Raw genomic sequence first — 24,609 nt, 5'->3', positions numbered from 1 at the left:
CATTCAAGGTCTCATAAGATGATTCTAACCTAGATCTAGGTTAGATTTAAGGAATGAAAAGCCATCTTACCTTCTTTGCTCAAGAACTCATTTAAAACCCCAAAATCACTTCAAATCACCAATGCTTCTCCAACCTTATAAACACTTCTTTAAATCCTTCAAAATCAACACATAGATCATCTATTAAACCTTAGATTCATCATCTCAAGGGGGATTTACAAGACCTCAAGGAACTCTACCCAAATCAAGGGTTTTACTTGGGTATGGTGAAAGTTTAAGGAACATAGCCTTCGCTCACCTCTAAACGTAGATCTCGTGTTGGAGATCACTCTTCCGGCGTCGGAATGGGAAGATCAAACCTTGGCGCCACTTAAATCCATTTCTTCTTCCTCTTCCTTCCCCTTTCTTCTTCTTCGTTCTCTTTTCTCCCTTCTCTTCTCTCTCATCTTAAATCTTCTCACCAACTTTCCGTGTAATAAATGAGATATTGAAAAACACAAATAATGCTATTTATACTTTCTTAAAATCATTAGTAGCACATGGGTGGGTCACTCAGGTGGGCAGATGCGCCCACCTGTGACTGCCCACCTGAGGGTCAAAAATTGGCCAACAAGTGGGATTTTGGTGGAATTTGACTCTCGGCATAAATCTCAGTCTCTGCACAAGGTATATTATACGTATGCACTTTAGGATACGGCTACATACCAGCTTTATCCGTACATGGCCTTATGATATGTGCATGTACACGGCTTGGGTACACCCGTCTCCTCGGGCACTGACTAGGACTTGTTTGGCCAACCGGTGTTCAAAGTCACCCTTGCCATCATAGTCCATAAGGAAGCCTTAACCCTCTCCGGTTCGGGTCTTGCATGGTTAAACCAAGTCAACCGTGTAATTATACAGGGTTTAAAAAGTAGGGTATCATAGACTGGGTGCCCGACTACGCTCGGACTTTCGTCTTTTGTTTTCTTCGGAAGGTTTCTCATCGCCCCTTGAGATCCTTTTCCTTCCCGTCTTCCCTTCAGCTTCTTCATCGGCATGAAGGGTTTCTTCCATCTGGATGTACTTATCGCACCGAGCTCTCAACTCGGCCAGGTTCCTCGGTGTATGCTTCGTCAAAGACCTTTTCATCTCCTTATCCTTGACGCCTCCCAGCAGGGCTGTGAACTCTTCTTTCGGGTCCAGACCTCTGATCGTGATCTTCTCTTGTTAGAAACACTTCATGTAGTTTCGCAGTGATTCTCCTTCATGTTGCTTGACGTTGGTCAAGTTCAACGTGGTCTTCTGAAGGGGTTGGCTACTGGAGAATCCCTTCACAAAGAAGTAACTTAAATAGCTAAAGCTGTGGATCGACTTCGTCAGCAAATGGTTGTACCATAGCCTTGCCGCTCCTCTAAACGTCAATGGCAGGGCGCGGCACATAATGTTTTTCGAGACTCGATGGAACTGCATAGCGACCTTGAAGCCTTTCAGATGATCGACGGGGTCCCCAGACCCGTCGTAGGTGTCATACTTTGGCAGGTAAAAGTCGATCGAGAGCGGGTCCCTCATGACCTCATCAGCTAGAGCCGTCTCATTAGTGAGATTTGGCTCACGAGCTCCCGTCTGGTTTTTTGTCACCTTTCTGATCTCATCTTTCAGGTCTAAGATCATCTGCTTCAACCCGAGTCCTTGTGTCTCTGTTCATCTCTTTGGTGTGGTTCCCATGTCTGGCCCCGACGGCACATCGCATCCTTCCCCCGGGTGCAGGACTTTCCCTTATCGCTCGGTTTCGAGGATTATGTCCGGACCTTATCGATTATGTACTGCTCTGGTCCTCGTCTCAAGCTCTCTCAGGCCGGATATGGGGGCCTCGTGGTGTTCCATCGGTCTTCTGAGAGACAGCTTTGGAGACCTCCTTCATTACCTCGGCCATTCGGTCATATTTCTCCTAGAGGGCTTCGAACTGCTCCCTTGTCACATATTCTTGCACTCCAGGAGGGGGTGGAGGATTACTATCTCCGCTCACCGAATATTCGATCAAACGCTGGTCTCTCGGGAAACCTTCCCGATCATCGTTTCCCCTTTCTCATCCGATTTCCATCGAGGGAGGGAGCCCTCCTGAAGGTTCCTCCTCCCCTATGTTTATATTCGACGCTGCTTTAGTGTTCCTATAATTGTAGGTTCTCCCCACCATTACTGTCGTTTCCCACAGACGGCGCCAATCTATTGCTGCCAAAAATCCGTATGAGCTGATCCTGCACAAATACAGAAGGCAGAGGTCCGGATGTTTATCCGGGGTTAGTCCTCCGACGCCCAAGTTAGAGATCAACCGCACAGCTTTTCACAAGGGTAATGGTGTGGTTTTTTCTGCTTACCTTTTTTCCTCCGCTCGGGCCCTCTCTTATAGTCCTTAGGGTTTAGGGTTTCTCTTTTCCTTGAAGGAGTCTTCCTCGGATCCGCCTCCTTTCCTCTTCGAGTCCTACTAGAATACGTCTTATCCCCTTCATGGGGAATATTCTCTTCACGCGGTTGACGCGGTCAGACTCCTTGCAGCCTCTAACAGGTGAGCGGCACGTGTCCTTTCCTTAGATACCACATGTTCTTACCTTATGGGCAATCAATTTGGCCGTATCAATGATCTATATCCTTGCATCATAATATGTATATTTAAGAAATGAGTTGATCTTGTGTTGAGTTTGGATGGATTCTAGGTTTTAATCGAGCTTCTCCTAATCGGGCTAATCAGGTCTTAAACGGGCTGATGGACCAATAATAAGTTTTAAACCGACCTTAAACAATGTTTAATTATTGTTTCAGATTTAATAAAATTTAATATATTTATTAAATCATCAACAATTTGGAAAAAATATTACATGTAATCACATTCAATAATTGATAAATATCAATATATACTCTATTCTATCTTATTAAAAAAAAAATCAAAATATACATATAAATGGTCAAGTTTGTAAATGGGCTGGGTTGATCGAGCGCCTATCAGCCTTACCCCCTTGTACCGTGTACTATTTGTTTATAAATAGGTTGGGCCTAAGCCTGACACCTTTGCTAATCGATGTAGACCAAAATGGTCTTTAAATGGTTGGAAAATCCGTTGAATCGATAAGGGCTTTGGATTAACACTAGTAGAAATGTCTACACTATCATTTTCAAATCCAGATCCTCTTCAACTCCCTCCTAACATCTTGCATACACACAGTCCAATACCTGAGAGTATGCAATTCCAAGCATACATGTAAGAGGTTGGAAAGAATTGGAGAGGATCCTTTTCTTATAACTAGAGTCCAAGTTGGACTTGTCCAACATGATAAATACAACACAACTCAGTCTAACACTTTAGCTCCAACTCCAGCCCTTCACAAACGATCTTACATGGCAAATGAAAGTGCCCGAGATGCCAAGTGTCTCTTGTTATATGCTAATGGTATAAATTTCAAGTACTATAGATTTATTCATTTATTAATGAGGGTTTTATTTCCCGGGTCCAGCTGACCCACAATCACTAGATCAGATCATTAGCGGTATTAATTAGAAAATCAAATTAATCCTGATGTGAGTGGTCCCAAAGGGGCTGTCAAGGTGATTCAAATACAAGTAAGACGTTTTACCCATGACAATTCATCAATGGATCAACCTCTTAATTAGGGTTATTGCATGGTTATGCCATTAGATAAGTTATTAATTGCAAATAACCTTCAAGGTAGATGAGTGCATTTGATAGGAAAATGTGAAATGTGTTATAACAATGTTAATCATGAACTACATTTGTTTCTCTCTTGTGAGGTAATTTTATCTTTTGTTAAGAAAAGGTGGAGTAATGCATCCACCGATCAATCCTATTCAAAAAATGTTGAGAAACGAGAGTGTGACCTCCAACTTGAGAGGACGGTCAATGAAAATTGGGAGATTAACCCACCAAACTCCATACAAACCTAGAACAACAGCCTCTTTAGTTAAAATATGCACCTCACTATTACAATTACTATTGAACAAGTTTGCAATGGTATAAACTCAAAAGGCGTGGATATGTGATTCCTTATATTTATTATATTTGAATTATATAAGAAAAATATACCTCGCCTCGATAAGGTTTGATCCGGCCGAGTCACCAAATTTTTTAAAAGATGAGTTGAATCGAAAAACCTAACTTTCCAATTAGATAAAGTGAAACTAACAATAAATCTGAGGACCGATCCATAACGGTTTCAGATCGAGTCCAAATGAGACACGAAAACACTAAAAAAACACCCGCCCAGGAATACTAGTCATAATAGAAGACCCGAACCGACCCGCCAAACCGAAAAAAGAGTTTAGTAGTCATCGCCACCACATCCATCATCATCATAGCCATATCCGCCATGATCCGAGCCGTCACCATCCTCAACTCGCTCGGCCACATCATCGGCGATCTTGTCCTCCACGTAGTCAACACCTTCCGCTATTGCTAGCCCACCCAGAACCCCTGCAACCGCACCTACAGCCAAACCCGTCCCCACCCCATATTTACTCTTACTCTTCTCACTCTTCTCCACCCTCCCCGCATATCCACTCCCACCTTGCCCGTAGGGCCCAGAGTCGTAGGATGGGTACCCTCCTGCCGCCTGTGGGGCATATGAGTAACCGTAAGCAGGCACAGAGGGAGGAACCGCATAGGGTGCAGCAATGTACGGGTACGGGTCCGGTTCACGATAGCGAGGATCCCGGACTGTAATACTAGCCTCGACTTTCCCATGGGGACGGCCTGATGGGCGGTTGAGCCGCAGAGTACGGTGCAGTGGCTGTCCAAAACCCACATCATCAAGGATCTCCTTGAGGCGGAGACGGGCGGAGCCGATCAAGGGCTTGGTGTCGCCGGTTGCATTGGCGTGGACGATGTCGATGAAAAGTGTTTTGCGGTCTTCCAGAGGAGGGTAGAGAGGGATGACAAGTGTCTCATCCCATACTGGAGAGGTGTCGCCGCTGGGGTCAACGCGGGTGGATAATTTGGATTTTGGGTCTAACCAGACGACGGCGTAAGGCTGGAGGGTTCCGTAACGCCAGTTGACGTTCTTGAGGTCCTTTGCCGACGAGATGCTTACTTTCACCTCTAATGGACCTCTCGACGCCATCTTCTCCTGCTACTCTGCTACGTAGGGGACTTTAGAGAGAGAGAGAGAGAGAGAGAGAGAAGAGTAACCCCTTAAAAACAAAGACCAAAGGAAAGAGATGTGGTGGTTACTGGGGGTCACGACATATTTATATATGGATTACGTAGACTTTCTATGTAGATTTGGGATTTTCATAGGACAAGTCCCAATGTGCATCCAACGGTTAGAGGATTTGGATACACACTCCAATACATGGACGCACACCTTTAAGTTATATCAACAGCTGAATGGACACTGGTTGAGCGTCCAATGGCACTAGAGAGTATCTGAATCCAACAACTACTTAAGAAAAAAAGTCCTAAACCGAGTGAGTCCAGTTTAGAAATGGATCAAGTTCATGTAAGAGAACTCTCCTATGACCCTGGTCATGGATATAGAATCTATTAAATGCATATAGAGATAATGAATTCCATATCCATGGACCAAGAACGTACAAAAATGTTCTCATTGGAAATCCAATTACGGCTTGCATTAATAATATTATCTATCTGATAATCCATTTTCTGGTTTAGTGTGTCGAGAGACTCGAGACTTGGCCCAAAATGACAACCCAATATAAAAAAATGATGCAAGTTTGAACTCAGACCATTTTATTCAAGTTCTGGTGGAGACCATCTTTATTCCTTACCCACATGTTGGGCAGTTGTAACTTCCTAGTCCACCTGTGTTGGTCCAAATATTTAACTTCTTTTGGTAAACAGTCCAAATATTTAACTCACATATGTAATCTTCTTATATTTTTTAACCTAATTGTCTTCTTAGGTTTTGCAATTTTTCAGATTCATCATTCTTGCATTATATAAATTATTTAATGTAGGCTTTTACATTATTTTGATCCCTAACAAATTGGATGAGTTAATTAAAGTTTTATAAACATCCCCCATAGGTCTCACATGTTTTTGATAATTTTTTAAGTTTTATTTTATATTTATTCTCATTATTTCATTTATGTTTGCATCTTAGGGTTTTAGTTTTAATTTTGTACACGAATTTTAAAATATGGCAAAAGTTTTTCTGGTCGGCAAAGCAGATAAGGGAGTCCATGGTCGGGAGTGATCCTATCCTTTCAAATAGAATATTTAATCCTGAATCGTTGGATTAAGTATTTTAGTTTCAACTTTCCATACCCTATTCCAATACGCTAAACCGTATTTTGTTTTCTACACTTTCATCCCTGACCTCCTGATTGGGAAACCCATTTTCCCTCCCTGCAACAGTCATGTTTTTTTTTTTTCTTTGATAACCTCTTTATCTCTTAGAGATCTTCTACTCTTCCCTTTTAATTGGTATGTACATCGCCGGCCGTAACTGCGCCATCGATTATTTTCGGCGTCGATTGTTTCCTTGCATAATAGCCGCCATAGTAATCTCTAGTCTCACTAAATCCTCCCAAAACCCAAAACTGAAAAACAAAAGAAGAAGAAAGAATCCGTCTACGAGTCAGTTTTCCGACGATCGAAGATGCGTCACTCGTGGTGTGCTTGACTATGAACATGCACATAACCCTTCGATTGTTTTTCATCTAGTTAGTGTGTCTCTATAAGGTAAGTCTATCCGATGCTTCATTGGATGCTCTATTTCTGCTTATTTACCATTTCACTTTGATTTCTTAGCAATTTGAAGTTTTTGGTTATCAAATTAGGGTTTCTTCATGCTCTGAGGTTTGTTAATGGAAGTTTGGTAGGGCTTTGGCTGTCATTTTTTATTGTTTCAATTTGCTTGATGGGCTATATGTAGTTCATACGATTGGATTATTTTGTTCTGGTTATTAAACAACATTGGGTAGCTATCTAATAAGGATCAGATTTGCTTTGATTTGGAACTACTTCGTTTTTTAATTGGATAAACGGTTGGTCATTTTATTTTTTAATTGAATCATTCAATTTCTATGTCTGATCGTCTTAGTCGTAATCATTCCTTCATCTTTGTTTGCTGGTTTGCATGATGAATAAACGGGAAAATTTATCATGGATTCCCTTTCTAATGAGTTGTGTGATACATTGCCTGTTGGAATGGGATTCTCCTGTTCAAACTTCAAAGGCCATTCTCATGTTCTAAAAAACTTCACACTTTTTGGGCTTCATTGCATACCATTCCACAGAGGGAACATGTAGAGGTCAGGCTGCTTAAAATTTCACAGCCTGATTTGTCTTCAAGCATCTTTTTTCCCGGTTTCTTCTGTCGTGCCCACAGGAATTTACATGGAAAAAGACCAAATCAACGTGAATCCAACCCGATCTCTTGCTCTTTATAACAGAAAAGACGGTGATGTTGCATTCCGCACTGTAGCTGCCACATGTTTGTGATAACACCTGTCTTGCAAACCGCGATGCAGCTCAGGAACATACACTATTTATTAAAAGTGTCATCTCCTTCGCTATGTAAGGGGATAGGAAATTGCAGTGTTATGGACAAGGAGCCAAATCGTGTCATATATACTATTTCAAAATGAGGGATTGAAATCAATTGCTAGTCCAGCCTTAGTCAAATTTGGATGGTCTATATAGGGCCTTTAGTGCAAAACTGATAATTTTCTTTAAAAAAATTTCCTGCATCGACAAGATTAATTTTTATTTAAAAGAAATCCTAAGAGGTTGTAGATTTTGAGTACAGTCAGTTTTAGAATTTGAGTAATCAAGCAAGCTGCTCACTGGTTTTTAATTCCAAACATAACTACTCAGGCATTGCTTAGACTTCTTTCACTTAAGTGGTAGGATTTTCTATAGCACACTTTTTCGAAACATTAGTCCATGAGTTTTAGTGAAACATGTAGATCAATCTTTGGCGAGGGGTAGGTTGGATTGACCCTAGGTTCAGGCTAAACACCTCCTGAATAGGCTCTAAAGTCAAAAGGTCAACTAAAAATGTCAATGAAACACAACATTCTCTGATGAAGGTCAAATTTTGACAGTTGATCACAAATAAATAGTGGAGATGGTCTTCATAAGATAGTATTGATTCAATGAACAGATTGAAGGTAACTAAAATATAATTAAATCTAAAACACAAAGTCCAGGAGTGGGATATTCAATCTCCAAAAATATGGGTCAAAATTAATTGCCAAATTTAAAGTAATTAAAGGATATTTAGATCTGAATCTAAAAACAGTGAAACTTAGGAGATTTATGATAGAATAAAATCCCCACTAAACTGTGGTCGAAGGTAGGGGTGTCAATTAGTGGCCCGACCCGATTAAATCTATCGGGACCGACCATTTATAGATCGGCCCGGCCCAGACCGTTTATTAAACGTGTCGGGCGAGCCCAGCCCATTTATAAATGGTCGGTCTCGGTTTTGCTACTTGGACCGTCGGGCGCCCGACCGAGACCAACCGAATAACGCCCGATCGATACCGGCCTATTGTGCACCAACTTGGCCCGACCCTTTAATGATTGTAAAATACCTATTTTACCCCCCAAATTAAAGAATAAAAACTAAAAAGTAAAGACATGTTCACATTTTAAATAATGGTTATATTTGGTATCATTTATTGATTTATTGTCATTTTTTTTTGCTTGCATGAGTGGGCCGGAATATAATAGCACATTTTAAAGAGGGCCCGTTTAAAAATCGGTTAAAGCCCGTTTAACATTAAACATGTCCGTAGCCCGGTTAAGGCCCGATTAAGGTAGCCCAATTATAGCCCGAGACCGACCGACCAAATATAAAGTGTACCATGCCCTCAATTACTAAGCCCGATTAGTTAAATGGGCAGACACGGTGTAGCCTTTGAAAGTCTTCGAGCCCGATTAAGCCCGACCGAAATCGAACCGGCCCGACCGATTGACACCCCTAGTCGAAGGTCTCTTTAGGGGGAGGCCTTGAATGCCTCCAAGTTTCAGCCTGATCCAATGAATAAATCAATTGCAGGTGATTAAAGAGATCCTATAGGAAATAGGAGGGAAAATAGGTTGACCACAGACTTTGACTGGGAGTTTTAATATTGTGAAACAACAAAGCATATTAAAAGGATCATTAATGGATTGAAATATGATGCTATTGAGTCAAATTAGAGAATTTATTATCCAGCAAGGTCAACCAAAAGAGGATTAAACCAATACCTTGTCAGCGAATAAAACAGAACAAAGAAAGAAGGATAGATAGATAAGGCTTCCCACCAAACAGGATCAGCTTTTCACCAAGGTTTCCCACCCATGACTGAATCGCACAGCTCCATGGAATAACTCAATACTCTTACTAATCTGTTATCTTGTCTGAACCAATGGCCATTACAATCTTTAAACAATCTTTTTAAAGAGAAAACTAAAGACTAATCCTAATCTGACTAGGAAAGTAACTCCTATTGTTAAGCAACATGAAGAAACATAATCAGAAAAGGGATCCTTTTCATGCAAAGTGAGGGGAAATCTTATTTAAATAAACAACTTAAGTTAAATAAAGACTAGCTAAGTTAAGCCCACAGTTTTGCTGGAGTCAGCCCCTAACAAGTTCGGCCTGGCTCTTCTCCCTCTTGTGGAAGTATCGGAAATGCTCTTTTCCTGTATCAATCCTGGTTGGAATGCTGCCGCATATTCTACTTTTTTGATATATTCTAATGGAGAATGTAGCCCATTGTTGGATTCAGAAGATCATGCTTATATCTGCACAATCTGTGATTATTCTATATATTCCCTTGTTAAATACAAGTTCAGTCACCGGCACTGTACTTAGGCTGGATATGAGTTTTAGCTTGGAAGATTGGATCAATCAGTTCCTTTGCCATGAACTGGCTGGAAAGCACTATCTTTCTTATTTTTAACCATTATTATAGAGATTTCAAGGCATTTTTCTTCTTACGGAATTGAAGTTTCTCACGCATATTCATCTCTTGGCCTGGTATTGTATTTTCCTGAAGGAAGTCTATCTTTTTGGTTAGACATGATCATGTATTTGAAAGCTATTTCAGTCGAAAAATAATCTAGTATATTATCTTCAACATTTTATGCTTTCATCATTGAGGAGAATTTCCTTGAATACTTGATATTCATTTTTACACCTAAGAGATTTTGTTGTCAAATATCAAGTCCTTGTGTCTAGCTGGTGATAATCTCCATGCTCAACAATAGTAGTAGCTAACAGGTATAATGTGAATTGTCTCTAACAGGTTCCTACGATTGAGTGTTGCTTTTTTGTAAACAGGATCTTTGTCGTTGTTGTTATTGTACTATGTGTTGCTCTTTCACTTTCTCTGACTCTCTCTAACAAAATTCTTGATTATTATTATAAAAAAAAATTGCTGCTTTCAGCTTGCAACTGATTAAAGATATTAGATTTTGAAGCTCTGTTCAGGCTTAAGAAATAGTGAGGAGCTCTGCCTAGGCATATTTTGTTGAGTTATTGATGCTTCTTCATTTTTGTATTTGGTTTGACACTAATTCACAAATATGAATTATCCATTGATGATTATGAGTAAATGCATTGTGCCTCTATAAGTTGAGATAAATTGCTGCCTCTATAAGTTGAGTAAATGCACTTCCATATTAAAATCTTTAAAATCTGTCGAGAATGTTGAGAGGTTGTTTGCATTGCGCTAATTACATGGGAGTCCCTTTGAAATTTGCGAATGAAAGGGGCTGTCAATTTCTTTATGAGATGTATCATGTGTGGTTGCATTTGGAGTTGTTGCATTCAATGGATGAATAGATCATGGATGTTTTACTGTTAATTCTTACTTGGGATATAGATCATGGATGATCATGTGAGGAGACATGATTTGGTTTCATACAATGCAATGAATAAAATAACGTTACAGATCATAAATTTCACCACTTATATGAGTCTTTAGCTCAAAAAGGTAGAGCACTTGGGGAATTCCCAAGAAATGGTGGTTCGAATCCATCAAGATTCATTAGTTGTTATTAAGTTTAATTTTCTTACCCACTTAGGTCACAAGATATAGATTGGTTCTCTAAAGAAATAAGACAAAAAAAATTAGGGCAAATTGTTTCTTTGAAAACCTTATTGGTGCTCAATATGCTTTCTATTTTTTTGGAGAATAGGTCTCTCTAGATATCAGGATTTGAAATGTTGGTTTTTCCTCTTTTTTTTTTTTATAGGACAAGATCTATCTCTCTCTGAAATTTTGTTTGAACGGAGTAAATTAACTGAGATGATTTTGATTTTAATTGCTTTAAAGATCTATTTTGTTGTATCACAATGTACATGTACATTTTCTTTTCTTAAGGTGGCCTAAGATCTTGGAATATATTTGATTCATTTGAAAAGGATTTATCAAGGCTATCAAAGCTTGTATGTATTCGTTGGCATTGCCTTCTCAATGTGGAGACTTGACTTTGTAGGAAAAATCATTGGTTTATCTTATGAAATAAAAAATTGTATTTAATATCTTAGAGAAGGCAACATCAATTCTATTCAAGTTAGAACATTTGATCAATAAATTTTTTTGACATGCTAACTTATGTGACAAGCAAGGAAGAATAAAAGAGCATTTAAGTTACAGTGTATTCCAAACAAAATTTGATTGGTGTTTAATAATTATTTAATTTTAATGAAATCATAGAGGAGGCAACGTAAGATCTACTTGGGGCTGCGTTTGGATCAGTTCCCCTAGATGGCACGTCAATGCTTAGATGGCCAAAAGACTCCAACAAACTAGGTCAAGTTATCTGTAATAAAAATCCATTTGTGTTTACAATTAAAAAATAAAAATGTGGCAAAAAAGAAAAAGAAAAAAACATGGTAGCCAATTGTTAAAATGTATGAGAAATACGGATCCCTTTTCATAACAAAGATGAAAAATCAATTTCATCTATTAATGCTTTAACGTTTTTTCAAAAGGAATGTCAAGCGTAACAAGTCAGTCTGAAATATGGATGGTAGAATAGTTTTGAATGAAGGAATCGCTACCTTACTGGCAATTATTGTTTGATACTAGCTTTGATAATGCTCTTCCACTAAAATATTCTAGTTTCTTCATTAAAAATCTGTTTTGTGATTTTTTTTTTTTTTTTTTACCAGGCGTAGAAGAGAGCATCAAAGTATCTGCAGAGTGCATTTAGATAATTCCCTTAGATAACAAATTAATACGTATGACAATTGGGAGAAAAAAAAAACAAATATTCTAGTTTCTTCACTAAAACTAAAAATTTTTTTTTTTTTTTTTTGATATTACCAGGGTAGTAGAGAATGCATCAAAGTGTCCACTCGGGTTGGCATTTAAGCAATTCCCTTAGTTAACATATCAATACATATGACAATTGCAAAAAAAAAAAAAAAAAAAAAAAAAAAAAAAAAAAAAAAAAAAAAAAAAAAAAAAAAAAAAAAAAAAAACAAAAAAACAAAAAAAACAAAAAACAAAAAAACAAAAAACAAAAAAACAAAAACAAATTATTGAATTTTCCTTTAAAATAGCCCTTAACGCTAGTTATAGTCTTTACTTTTCTACGATAATAGAGAAAGCATCGTAGGATCCATTAAAGTCGACATTTGGATCAATTTCCTTAGTCGACACACATTGGCTATCAGCCACCAAAATTACAGTTCTTTTCTCTGACACACTATAATCCTTGAAGGAGACCCCTGATCTATGACTCCTGTGTACAACTTGCAGCAACACAATTCAGAGGCTATAATAAAAGTTGTGCCATGAAATAACACTGAAGAAGGCCCATAATGTAGGTCCTAACTCCCATCACAAATAATCATTGGCTTACCACTTCCTTAAAGTCCTTGATAATCTAGCAAAGACGTGATTCACAACATGAAGAGCAAAAGGCATTTTATTATATGGAAAAGACATAAAGATATCAAAATAATGAACACATCTGAAGATCAAAGTCATTATGTCAAATGGATCAGACTTAATATCAGAAAACATGACTCTATTATGCAACAACCACGCAATAACCACCCAAAATAGGAAGTAATTGCAAAAAAAAAATATAACTCTTTTGAATTCAACTCTAGAGAAAGAGGTATTCAACATAAAGGACAGAACCAAAAAAAAAAAAAAAAAGATTGTAGGTGTTCGGTCTGAAGACCTAATGGAAAATTATTTGTCTATCTTTTTTCGTTATACATTCAAAAATAAAAGATTCCATCAGTTTTGAAATGTCAAAGTAAAAATTTCCCATGGCCATCCCTTCCTTGATCCCAGCATCAGCCAACATATCACCTCTTGACAATCAATCCATTCCATTATGCATGTCCACCCAGTTCTTTCACTTCCTACAAGCCCTGATACAATCCATGTAGTTCTGATTCTTGAGGACTCCCTACAAAACCATGGATCATATAGGTCACCACAAATTGAGAGCCAAGCAATAATATAGAAGCACATCCTGTAATTTCCCACTCTTAACATGTCATAAACTGACTTTGAGCAAACATGACATGTGAACATGTGATCAATTTGAAACACCATATTTTAATTATATTTTTCCTCCTTTCAAGGAAACAAAGAAGCAAACACATGTGAAAACAAGGTAAAACATGTTAGGGATATGCCCACACTCCTATAGTTGGTTTTGATGATAACAAATATATGAAGGTATGTCACAATTTTCCTTCAAGTATTGTTTTGTAGAGATTTCATATCAAAGATCGAATTTGGTGAATGAAATGAAGATTGAAGTCATCAAATGAAGAGTATCAACAAGTTGGCATCAATGCTTGAAGAAGATATCATAAGAATTTAAGCTTCAAGATGTCAAGACATGAAGCTCAAAGACATGGAATTGCAAACAAAAAGAAAAGAAGATGAAGTGCCAAAGAGTGGAAGGTTCAAGTGAAGAAGAAGACCACTATAATAGATTTGTTCTTTTTAATGTAATTTGAAACTTCCACATATATATATATATATATATATATGCACTCATCACATGCATGTGCATTGCATCATACTAGAATGACCATAGATCATACCTTGACCAAGTATGGAGAGTTTCTAAGTGGTGAGAAACATATTAGAAAAAATGTGTTCTAGTGAAATTCTGTGAAAACCACATTTATCTGACTTAAGGGTATTTTGGATAATCTTAGAGTCAATATCAGGAGATGAAACCTTCATAGAAGTTGTAGAAAATCGAGTCACAATTTCAACGCAACTAATTTTAGGTCATTCCAAGGTCAGACCAAAAAGTTATGATCAAAACACTGACGACTAATTAGTATGACAGCATTCTGTCAAAATAGTCTGTCATGTTGGCGGTCGACCGGCTGGAAGCCCCGATCAATCGGAACTGTCGGAGACCATAGACAGTCGATCGACTACCGATGGAGGTCCACCGGTGGACCTAGAATGTGACCGTTTAAGTGAGATTTACTGCCTAAAATGCTCTCCTAAGCTCACCTATAAATACCTCTAATGCTACTCATTAATTAACAATCAATCTCAACTTTGGAGAAGTATTATTTTCAGCATTAGAAGTGAGAATTGGTCTACACCATCTCTTGAGTTCAAGTTCTTCATTTTACATTCAAGAGGAACTCAAGACCATCTACAAGTCTTCATCTACATATTGGAATTTACATTACAAGCATCAAGAAGACTTCAAAAGGTGCATTCATTCTATCATCATTGCATATTTCATTTGCACCATACTGGAGGTAATCCTCTTTTATTCCACTTCTCCATTTTCTATTTTACATTAAGTCTAGACTGTACTTAGGCTTGTGTACAGACCCTCTCTCTTTAAGAGATTATAAGGATCCTCTTATCCTTAAAAGAGTGTAAGGTGTCTCTCCACCTTAAAGGAGATTGTAAGGTGTCTCTCTACCTACAAAGGAGATTGTAAATGTACCTCTCTGCCTGTAAAGGGGATTTATAAGGATACTCTTATCCGTGAAAAAGATTGTAAAGGTTTTCTTCCCTACCTACCATATTGAAAGGGAGAATTAGTGGAATACCTTACAAGAGAATTCTTGTAGGGAGTGGACTAGACTCGGATTGAGTCGAACCACTATAAATCTTGTGTTTTGTGATTGTGCCTATTTTATTTATTCAGCATCTTTTTTAACTTGCAATCACACTTGGGACCTATACATTGAAAAGAGTTCATTTCCACTAGTATAACCTATTCACCCCCCCCCCTCTAGGTTATTTCAAAACACTAGATTGACTTGTGACTAAGGTAATTGACTTGTTAAGGACAGACTCCAAGCAAAAATAGCAACCCTGGAGGAGCAAGGCACTTCCAAATAATAGCCCTGTCAGAAATATTGACTGAATGCCATCTTTTTATCTCCTTTTACGTGACATGACATTAATATAAATAGTTTGCAGACTCGAGATGGTTTGCACTCTAGGCAATCTCAAAGTCAAGTAAAGCTCTCCTGAACATCAGTACACAGGAAATTAAGCCCTTAAGGCATTAACTACTTCAAATACCTGGTTAGCCATAATCCCTATGCTTACAAACCATGTACAAACGTGGGTAAATTTAAGAAATATACCATCCTCTCATCATTCATCTTCTCAAAACTAAATGCCTGAGTCCTCACTAACATTATAGACCCATCGAACATGAATTGACCTAATATTTAATCATATTCTTTCAAAAACACACAGAGTGGACCCTGTTGTGACATCAGTCTCCTGGTAGGCATACACTACAGGTGATCCTAAGCTTCAACATTTTTTGCATGAAATAGCCACTCTCACACTCGAACCCAATTATGCATGCTGGCATTGTTGATCTTTCAACATTGCACTGGAGGATAGCCCCCAAGCTAAGAAAAAATAAATCCACTAATGTGGTTAAGTTCTGTTCGGAAGAGAATCAATCTTAAGTAATAATTACCTAGAAAAGAAATTAAAAGCATCCAACACAAAATAGATGAGCAAAAACAGAGCCATGGATTCAGATATGTGCAACAGGAAAAAAAAATGAAGAAAGTTTGATTGAGATTCAGATATGTGCAATAGAGACGGCAAATGCACTAGCGAGAAGGGGGAGATTTGGTGCAAATTGAAGGTGGTAAAAGGGGAAGGGTGGTGATACAGCCTACTTGAAGTGGTGATAGGGGTTAACTAATATGGATTTAAATAAGTGTGTTTCAGAGCAACTTGGATAAGGACATGAGAAAATCAAGCTTAAATTTGAACTCCATGGGTCATGTCTCATTCGGGGACCTAATCAAAATTCATTGATTGTCCAACCCAGCTCAGGCAGCCCAAGTTGAACCTTAGTAGAATGGTGAAACAGGATTCATGCAACTGACCCTAACTATAGTCAAGATAAAGCTTAGTAGAGTTGAACTGAGTTTTTACTCATATCCATGCATCTGACAACAAATTAGGAAGTCAAGGCTGATTAAGGTTAGCTATTGCCAAAATAAGTTTCACCGAGAACAGCACTGCAGAGTTATGCAAAGCAGAATGCCCATATATCATTCAACCATCGCAATGAAACTACATAATTTCCTATGGCATACATAAATGTGGGAGTAAATCTTTGGTTCTTCAGTCTTGTAAATTTCTGAAGACCTTCATAAACTCATTTGAAATACGACAGAAACCTGAAAGTTCAAATGGATGGAAATTGTTAACATCACCTATCCTTACAAAAAAATGAACATAAACAGCCACATATATGTTAGATTGTTAGCTTACATTATGTGATACAAACTTAAATATTTGAATCTATCAAAAACATGATTTCATTAAGAGTGGTATTCCTATTTGCAGAATAGATTCTGCAATCATCTTATTATTTTTTACAAGTTATGGATATTTGCAGGTCAATTAACATGTGGGACCAGTTACCAAAGTGAACCCACTTCAAAGTGGCCAGCATTCAAGATAGACTGCTGAATATATGTGCAGCATGCGTGAGTTGTCAAACACAACGGTGGAATTTTTCAAGTCCATAAATAATAATCCATATAGACTTCTAGCAAAGTGTACATATACAGTATGTGAAAATTAGAAATATTGTGTATATAATTTGACCATGCAATAAAACAGCATCCTACTAATGACAACTAAGAGATACATAAGAAAGACAGTACTATTGCAGCTATGTGAAACTTAGGATGGTACTAAGTACTGCCATCCTCAATCCCTATAGACTTGCTCAATTTGATCTGGTGTAGGGTCACTTAATCAGCAACTGAATTTGCAACTAGAAGTTCACTCAAATACACTACCAAGTACCAAGGGGGTGATGAGGTATGCATTTGAGAAGACCATTTCTGCTATGTAACCGTGATGTTTCATCAATTTCAGGATAAAATACAGACCATGTTGACATTGCTTTGCACGGGATTGGAGCTGCCCATCAGGGTGCAACTTGACAACATCATGGTAGAAGGTAATTCAACCATGTCCATGGAAATATTCCCACATTGTCCAGCAAATCCATCACATGACTTATCTGTTTCTGTTTCATTCCATTGGAGACCAAGATCAGCAAACGCCTTGGCTAATGACTTTCATATAGAGTGTAATCAAGCGAAAGACACCTTATTTTTTTTTGGGGTGTTCCTTTAGGGTTTTGTTAAAGTTTTTTCCATGTAGTTTTGAGCCCTAGGGATTTTTTGCCCTCTGTTGATGTTGTACAATACAACAATCATAACCCTATCCCAACTAAATGGGATCAGACTGTTGATGTTGTACAATGCTATAATTTTTTTCAATTAATATATTTTGATCAAAGAAAAATCTATAGTATTCAACATGTATAATGTAAGATGCCAATTGGTTCTAGTTTAAGCATATACGTATTTTAAATATAACATTTTTTCAAGCACTCAATGGATTCCATAGAAGTATTTGTTGAAGCATGTTTGTGACCTTGCTTCCTACATGCAAGTGTGAGGTCAAAAGCAAGTTTTTCACTTTCAACTTATGTTGACGCATAAAGGAGAAGGCACAAACCCAGACCATTGAGAATCTGTGGATCCTCACACCTTGACAGGCTAGGCTATCTCCATGTCTCCAACAGTCAAGGTATTAAATAGTTTGGAACAAACAGATCCAAAACAATTACAACTGATTGAGCCTGAAGAAAAAAGATAATTAGAGGAAACTACTTTTGACTTCTAAAACACAATTCAATAAACCATGGGTTTCACATAAAAGTTTCTAGCCCTATTTATGGGGTTCTGATCCTGAAACTCAGAGCCTATCACATTCCCATACAGTGAGCAGAAAAAATATAACTGATTCCACTAGCATCAGTCTAAAACACTGAACCTAAGATAAATTAACCAGGGATCAGCTAAACCCACGTCTCACCGTCGACTAATCAGGAGAAAGGAACTTCAAAATGAAGATAAATATAAGCTCCCAGAAACCAAAACACTTCATTCGTTTCGGTCCTTTCAGATGGAAATCGATCATCAGGGACTGTCAAAAAAGTGCGAATAAGTTGTGAATGGAAGTTAAATTTGATAAGAGATTATTTGAAAGCTGGAAACAGACCTTCCTTCCAATTTGGCTCAGATCACAACTTTAGTCTCAGAGCTTCAGAGATCAATCGATTTAACCAGTTTCAGAGCTCAACAACAAGAACAGAGACTGTCACAGATCAAAAACCCTCTATCTCCGACTTTTCAAGGAATGAATCTTATAACCAACAAATTGAAGCTGGAAATAAGAGTTACCTGTCGGCGTAAAAAGAAGTTCGTTGTTTGATCGTTCTCTGGAGAGATTGGTCGGTTGGGGCATGGCTCTTCCCTCTTTCGTTGTTCTAGCAATTCGTATGCATTAGAAATATATTTTTATTGGAATTATATAAATTGTATCCTACAATACGTATATGTATTGATATACATATTACTTATTTCAAATCAACACTAAAACATAATGAAATCTAGATCTAACGGTCTAGAAAACACCCCTCAAAAAATTCTTATATGAGGTGACCGACTAGAAAACCCCAACCCTTAAAATATTTTAATTTTATTTTATATAATTTTTTTCTATGTTAGAATAAGTTAGTTTTTCATTCTTTAATTTTCACTAGATTTTATTTTGCATAATAGCTTAGGTTTTGCGTGTAGAGATATTTTAGGCGTTTCGTACTCTTTTAATACAAAATTTCTATCATTTAATTTGATTTATATTCAAACTCAAGCAACGATAGTCAATGACTTTAACAACTACCATCAATGTTACTTAGAAGAATATATGTGAACTGTAGTATCTATCTATCTAGTGTGTAGTACGGTGGTACGTACTGTACTGCATTGTTCCACTCTGCAAGAACTCCGAAGGTGACCTAGCTTGTCCTCCACCTAGTCAACACCTTCCACTAAATGCCAGCGAAACCAACACCGCTGCAACCGCACCTACAGCCAACCAAGTCCCCATCCCGATCTTATTCTTCTTCTCCTTCTCCTTCTCACTATTCTCCACCCTGACCACCGGCGCATGATAGGGAGAACCGCGGACGACAATAGTAACGTCGAGTTCCCCCTGCGGACGGCCTGATGGGCGACTGAGCTGCAGAGTATGGTGAAGGGGCTTTCCAAAATCCACATCATCGAGGATGTCTTTCAGGCGGAGGCGTGCGAAACCTATCAAGGGATTGGTGTCGCGGGGTTTGTCGTCGTGGACGATGTCGAAGAAGAGTGTGGTGGAGTCATCCAGAGGAGAGAGAAGAGGAATGACAAGTGTCTCGTCCCACACAGGACAGGTGTCGCCACTAGAGTCGACGCTAGTGGAGGATTTGAAGTTTGGATCCATCCAGACGACGGCTTTAGGCTGGAGGCGTCCGTGCCGCCAGTTGACATTATTGAGGTTCTTTGCCGAGTAGATGCTTATTTTCAATACCAAAGGAACTCTCCACGATATCTGCTGCTGCTTCTCTTGCTCTGAGAAGTAAGAGAGGAGAGCCAAGACTACTGAGAGAGAGACAACTAGTACTACTGCAACGGCACCTTCAGCCAACCACGTCCCTTTCCTATTCTTGCTCTTCTTTTCCGTCTGACCATAGGGTAAAGGGTTGTTAGGTGGGTACCCTGCCGACACATAGGGCTTTGCCTGCCGCTGCGGGGCAGGTGGCGCAGAGGAACGAACACGAACCGCATGGTACCGGTTAGGTGCACGATAGCAAGAGTTACGGATGGAAATAGCGACGTCAAGTTTCCCCTGCAAACGACCTGATGGGCGGATGAGCTGCAGGGTCCGGCGGTGATACTTTCCATAACCCACATCATTGAGGATCTCCTTGAGGGGGAGCCTTGCGAAACCGATCAGGGGATTGGTGCCTCGGGGTGAATTGGCGTCGACGATGTGGACGAAGAGTGTGGTGGAGAAGTCAAGAGGGTAGAGGAGAGGGATAACGAGTTTCTCGTCCCACTTGGGACTAGTTTGGCCACTGGGTCCCACACTGGTGTAGAATTTGTAGTTTGGGTCCACCCAGATCACGGCTTTAGCCCCGAAGGAGCTCTGCTGCTTGTTGACGTTCTTCAGCTCCTTCGCCGATAAGATGCCCACTATCACCTCCAGCGCCATTCACAGCGAGGTAGGAGAAGGAATTGGAAGATTTCGACTTAGAACTGAGGGTGATCAGGTTCATGGAACCTTTTAGGTTTTTATTTTAATTTAATGTTGACTTAGCATCTTATGATCTATCTACCCAGGGAAACATTTGGTTTACTTAGAATGCAAGGGAAGGGTGACACACATACACGTGTTTTGAAGAAAAGCATTCATAAGCATTTAGGCCGAATGACTCTTATCAATTACGTATACATCCACATATTGCGGGTAACGTACGAGACATTTCTATTTTACTCCGAGGATCATTAAGATTGGAAAAAATTGTGCTATGGCCTAAGTAGCTATAACCCCATGGTTAGGAGTGTTAAAACCTAGCCTGAATCTATAAAATCGATAGAAATCGACTGATAAAAGCCAAATCGAACCAAACCGATCCTTATTGGATTGGTTTTGGACTGAGGTATGTTGGGACCGACTGAAAACTAATCCAAACTGAACCAATCAATAACCAAGCCGAAACCAAACCGAATGAAACCGATAAAAAAATAAATGATTTTGAGATTATAAATTGGTGAATTGGCCATCCATTTTTCACAATATGAGTGAGAAAATTTTTTATTGTAGGGGGAATTGTTACAAATCATTGAATATTTGGTTTTAATATTAGTTATCTTTCCCTTAAAATGATAAACCATGATTTAATCATAAATTTAAAGTGTGTTTTTCGTCAAATCTTGTCACTATAAGTTATGAATGTAAGATTTATTATGGTTCAAGCTCAATAATAAACTGATCTAAATCGGTATTAACTCGATACTGAAAAATCGAAATAAATTGAAACCAAACCACACTGAAATCGAAACCGACCAAAAACCGAAGTTCCTTAACGGATTGGTTTTGGTCTTCCTCATTCCTAGACCGAAACCAATTCAACCTGATCGAAACCGAACTGAACCGTCCAATTGACACCCTTGCCCATGGTAGTAGTCAAGAGAATGGAATCTCAAGGGCAGGTTTGAAAATAGCCACTTTGCGTGAATTTTTCCACCCCTACCCCTGAGATTCCATTCCCTTGGCTGGTAAGAGTGGTTGCAGCTAAGTCAGGCTACAGCTAAGTTTCATTCGATAGAATTACCACTAGTAAGCTTTCAATTCGCCTCTAACTATCAAATGAAATGTGGATAACCCATCCTCCTCTCATTGAAGCAAGGGGCGGTTTTGGTTCTGTCGGTCCATTAAATAATTTTGTTTTATCTTCTCTATATTATCATATCTCTAAAATCAATCATTTTATATGTTTAAGTGCCTTTTATCTAATTCTCAAAAGTTCTTAAATATTTTTTTAATCATTTTCAAGAATTAGAGCTATTGTTGTCTTGAGTACACATGTGAAATGACATGAATATGTCATGCATTCTAAATATGAATACAAATTTCTATTTTACTTTTCAATTATGGTAGGAGTTCTAGGCATATCTTCTCTCTCTCTCTCTCTCTCTCTCTCTCTCTCTCTCTCTCTCTCTCTCTCTCTCTCTCTCTCTCTCTCTCTCTCTCTCTCTCTCTCTCTCTCTCTCCAGTGAACGCGCATATGTGTTGAAGAGTTCTCCTCATTAATGGAGATAATCGAATTAAATTATAATAATGAATTAACCTTAGAAGTTAGAAACATGATCTTGAAAATGAGTGACTATAAAAAGCGATGTGAGAACACAGTGAGGAAGTAAGAAAATGGAGAGAGAGAGAGTCTCAAATGCATAGAAAAAAATAAAAAATTAAGCACATATATGTTAGAATAAAGAATGAAAAATATGAGAAGATATAACATTAACAGACCATTAAGCTTTAAATGATTATGATTATTTAGTAGAAAAAAAGGAAAAGAAGACTTGAGTAAAACTCGGGCCAGGGCTGGCCCATCCAAAGATCCAAGCCTCCAAATACTATGATGGGTGGTTTGGGAAATCAAAAGAGTTTAACATGTGGGTAGAAAAGGTCTCCACCTGAGCCTGACCAAAATGGTCTGGATTCAGACTGACTTCATTTGAGAGGTTTTGCCAAACTCCAACGAAATATCACCCTCCCACAAGCTATGAGTGCATTCCCAATGGGCTGACAATGTCAAATCAGTTAGGCCCCAACTTCAACATGGGCTGGGCTGAACTTGACTGGTTGAAAAACTTTAGTGCCAAAAAATAGGGAAAAGGTTCTCTGAGCTGTTGGGATAGGATATACTTACATTTCGGTATCTAATTCTCTCTTTTTCACATAAAATGACATCACTGCCCTCTAATATACTATACGGTTTTAATCTCTATTTGGAACTCAGGGGTGCTCTCACTCAACCAACAATAGAGAGTAAAGATATCATTTCATAAGGGAGGAGAGAGAATGAGAGAAAGGGACAAACATGACAAAGGAGCACTAGCTTAGGCAGCACGCTCTCAATAGAAAACATTATCACCATATGTGATTCGACACTTATGTCATCACTAAGGCTGCGTTTGATAGTCATTCTATTTCAGTAACGACTTTTTGTGTCAAAACCAAAATTTTCTGTTTCTATGTCAAAATTCTGTCTTGGAATGAAACTCAAATCCAACATTTCTTGTTTTTAGCCTCTCTTTTTTTACCCGGTTTATTTAAAAAAAATGGAAAAACAAACTATGGATACCAAATGGGAGATTTTGTTTTCTTGTTCCTGTAAAATGAAAAAATGTCAGAAACATTTTTTATCGAATGTCTACCAAACGCAGCCTAACTCTTCCCCAGTATCGTACAGGATTGAAATTACCCCTCTCTATACCAATTTAATGGTATGAACTGCTCTAGTGAGGAAATTCCACTTCACCATGGGAAAAGAAAAACTTGATGGTATTATCAACTCTACCGACTACATCAAGTTTTAAAAAATGGGTAATTGGATTAGTGAATCAATCTATTTTGATCCGAGTTCTTTATGACAATCCTGATTGTGGCCGATCTAATATGGCTGATTCATGGTAAAAAAATCCTAGAATTTATGCATTACCAAATTTGAGGATCGATTCTAGGGTTCTTGTGACCAATTAATCCAAATCAAATCTAAATTAATATGGTTCAATTCAATTCAATTCAATCCCCGATTCCGTGTTTTGAAACGCTAGCCACATCATCCCCAATCCTGTCCTCCACGTAGTTGACATCTTCCCCTCAAACCAGCACACCCAACACTTCTGCAGCCCCATCTAAGGGAGTCAATTGGTTTGGTTTCAATTTTTTATTTGGTTCAAGATAAAACCAGTTTTATAAAAATTTTATATGCATCTTTTACCCTTTATAACTGTAAAATACATTATTATTTTTCAATTATAGTCCAAATAAATAAGGGCAGAAAAAAAGATACAGGAAAGAATGAAACTCTCACCTTCTCCTCTTCCTCTATACATGAAGGCCCCACTCTATTCTCTACCCTGTCCGTACATGCAGTTTCAGGCAGACGACGGAGTAAGGCTGGAATCGTGGTTCACGGGGAAGAGGAGAGGAATTAATGACAAGTGTCTCTTCCCAAACTGGACATGTGTCGACGCTGGTGGAGGAGTTGGAGCGGTGCCTTACAGAGTAGATGCTCACTTCCACCTCCAACGGACCTCTCGACCCCAATTTCTGCTGCTGCTGCTGCTGAGACGTATGAGAGGGGAGAGCTCTGCAGAGTCGAAAGAGAGAGAGAGGAAGAGAGGAGTAAGGCTTGGTATTTATGTACGTTAATGTTGACTTAGGATGAGCATTCAAAAAAGAGAATGGGTCCGCCGCTGGTACAATTCCCTGATAATATGGATGAGTATGTATCCAACACGTGTCTCACTTCTTGTCATTACAAGGGTGAAGAGGGGTATATTTGAAAATATAAAAGACAGATGTTGAATGCTCACTTATACGATTAGGTTATCGCACGAGCAGTGGATCCAATCTCTTCGGTTCAACCCAGCCCTTATTGATGTCGCTTTCCCAAGTTGGGCCTTATTTATTAACATGTCAGCATCATTAGGAATGCACTCCGCCCAAGTTCTAAAACTC

The 24,609-nt window shown here is 38.6% G+C and overlaps 2 protein-coding genes across 3 annotated transcripts; both read right to left on the bottom strand.

Annotated features, from left to right (window-relative positions):
• Positions 1-4,159: 4,159 nt before the first annotated feature.
• LOC122085761 (protein SRC2-like) lies at positions 4,160-5,148 on the bottom strand. The gene has a single exon (XM_042654336.1). The coding sequence runs from the start codon at positions 5,106-5,108 to the stop codon at positions 4,311-4,313; it is 798 nt and encodes a 265-aa protein (XP_042510270.1). The 5' UTR covers positions 5,109-5,148; the 3' UTR covers positions 4,160-4,310.
• Positions 5,149-12,932: 7,784 nt separating this feature from the next.
• On the bottom strand, positions 12,933-24,245 carry LOC122085434. Of its 2 annotated transcripts, none has more exons than XR_006142127.1 (2): positions 23,960-24,245; positions 12,933-13,381 (listed from the first exon to the last, which is right to left on the bottom strand). XR_006142127.1 is itself a non-coding variant. In XM_042653866.1 (2 exons), the coding sequence occupies exon 1, from the start codon at positions 20,566-20,568 to the stop codon at positions 19,351-19,353; it is 1,218 nt and encodes a 405-aa protein (XP_042509800.1). In that variant the 5' UTR covers positions 20,569-20,661; the 3' UTR covers positions 12,933-13,381; positions 19,290-19,350. The 2 variants fall into 2 exon arrangements, 1 of the variants encoding a protein (XP_042509800.1); XM_042653866.1 differs by lacking the exon at positions 23,960-24,245 and adding an exon at positions 19,290-20,661.
• Positions 24,246-24,609: the final 364 nt, after the last annotated feature.

Source organism: Macadamia integrifolia, chromosome 8 (assembly GCF_013358625.1).
Source record: "Macadamia integrifolia cultivar HAES 741 chromosome 8, SCU_Mint_v3, whole genome shotgun sequence".
NCBI classification, from domain to species: Eukaryota; Viridiplantae; Streptophyta; class Magnoliopsida; order Proteales; family Proteaceae; genus Macadamia; species Macadamia integrifolia.
This window is presented reverse-complemented; position numbering and strand designations above follow the sequence as displayed.

Excerpts from the sequence above, each read along its gene's own strand:
- LOC122085761 (XM_042654336.1), bottom strand. The coding sequence starts at position 5,108 with ATGGCGTCGAGAGGTCCATTAGAGGTGAAAGTAAGCATCTCGTCGGCA.
- LOC122085434 (XM_042653866.1), bottom strand. The coding sequence starts at position 20,568 with ATGGCGCTGGAGGTGATAGTGGGCATCTTATCGGCGAAGGAGCTGAAG.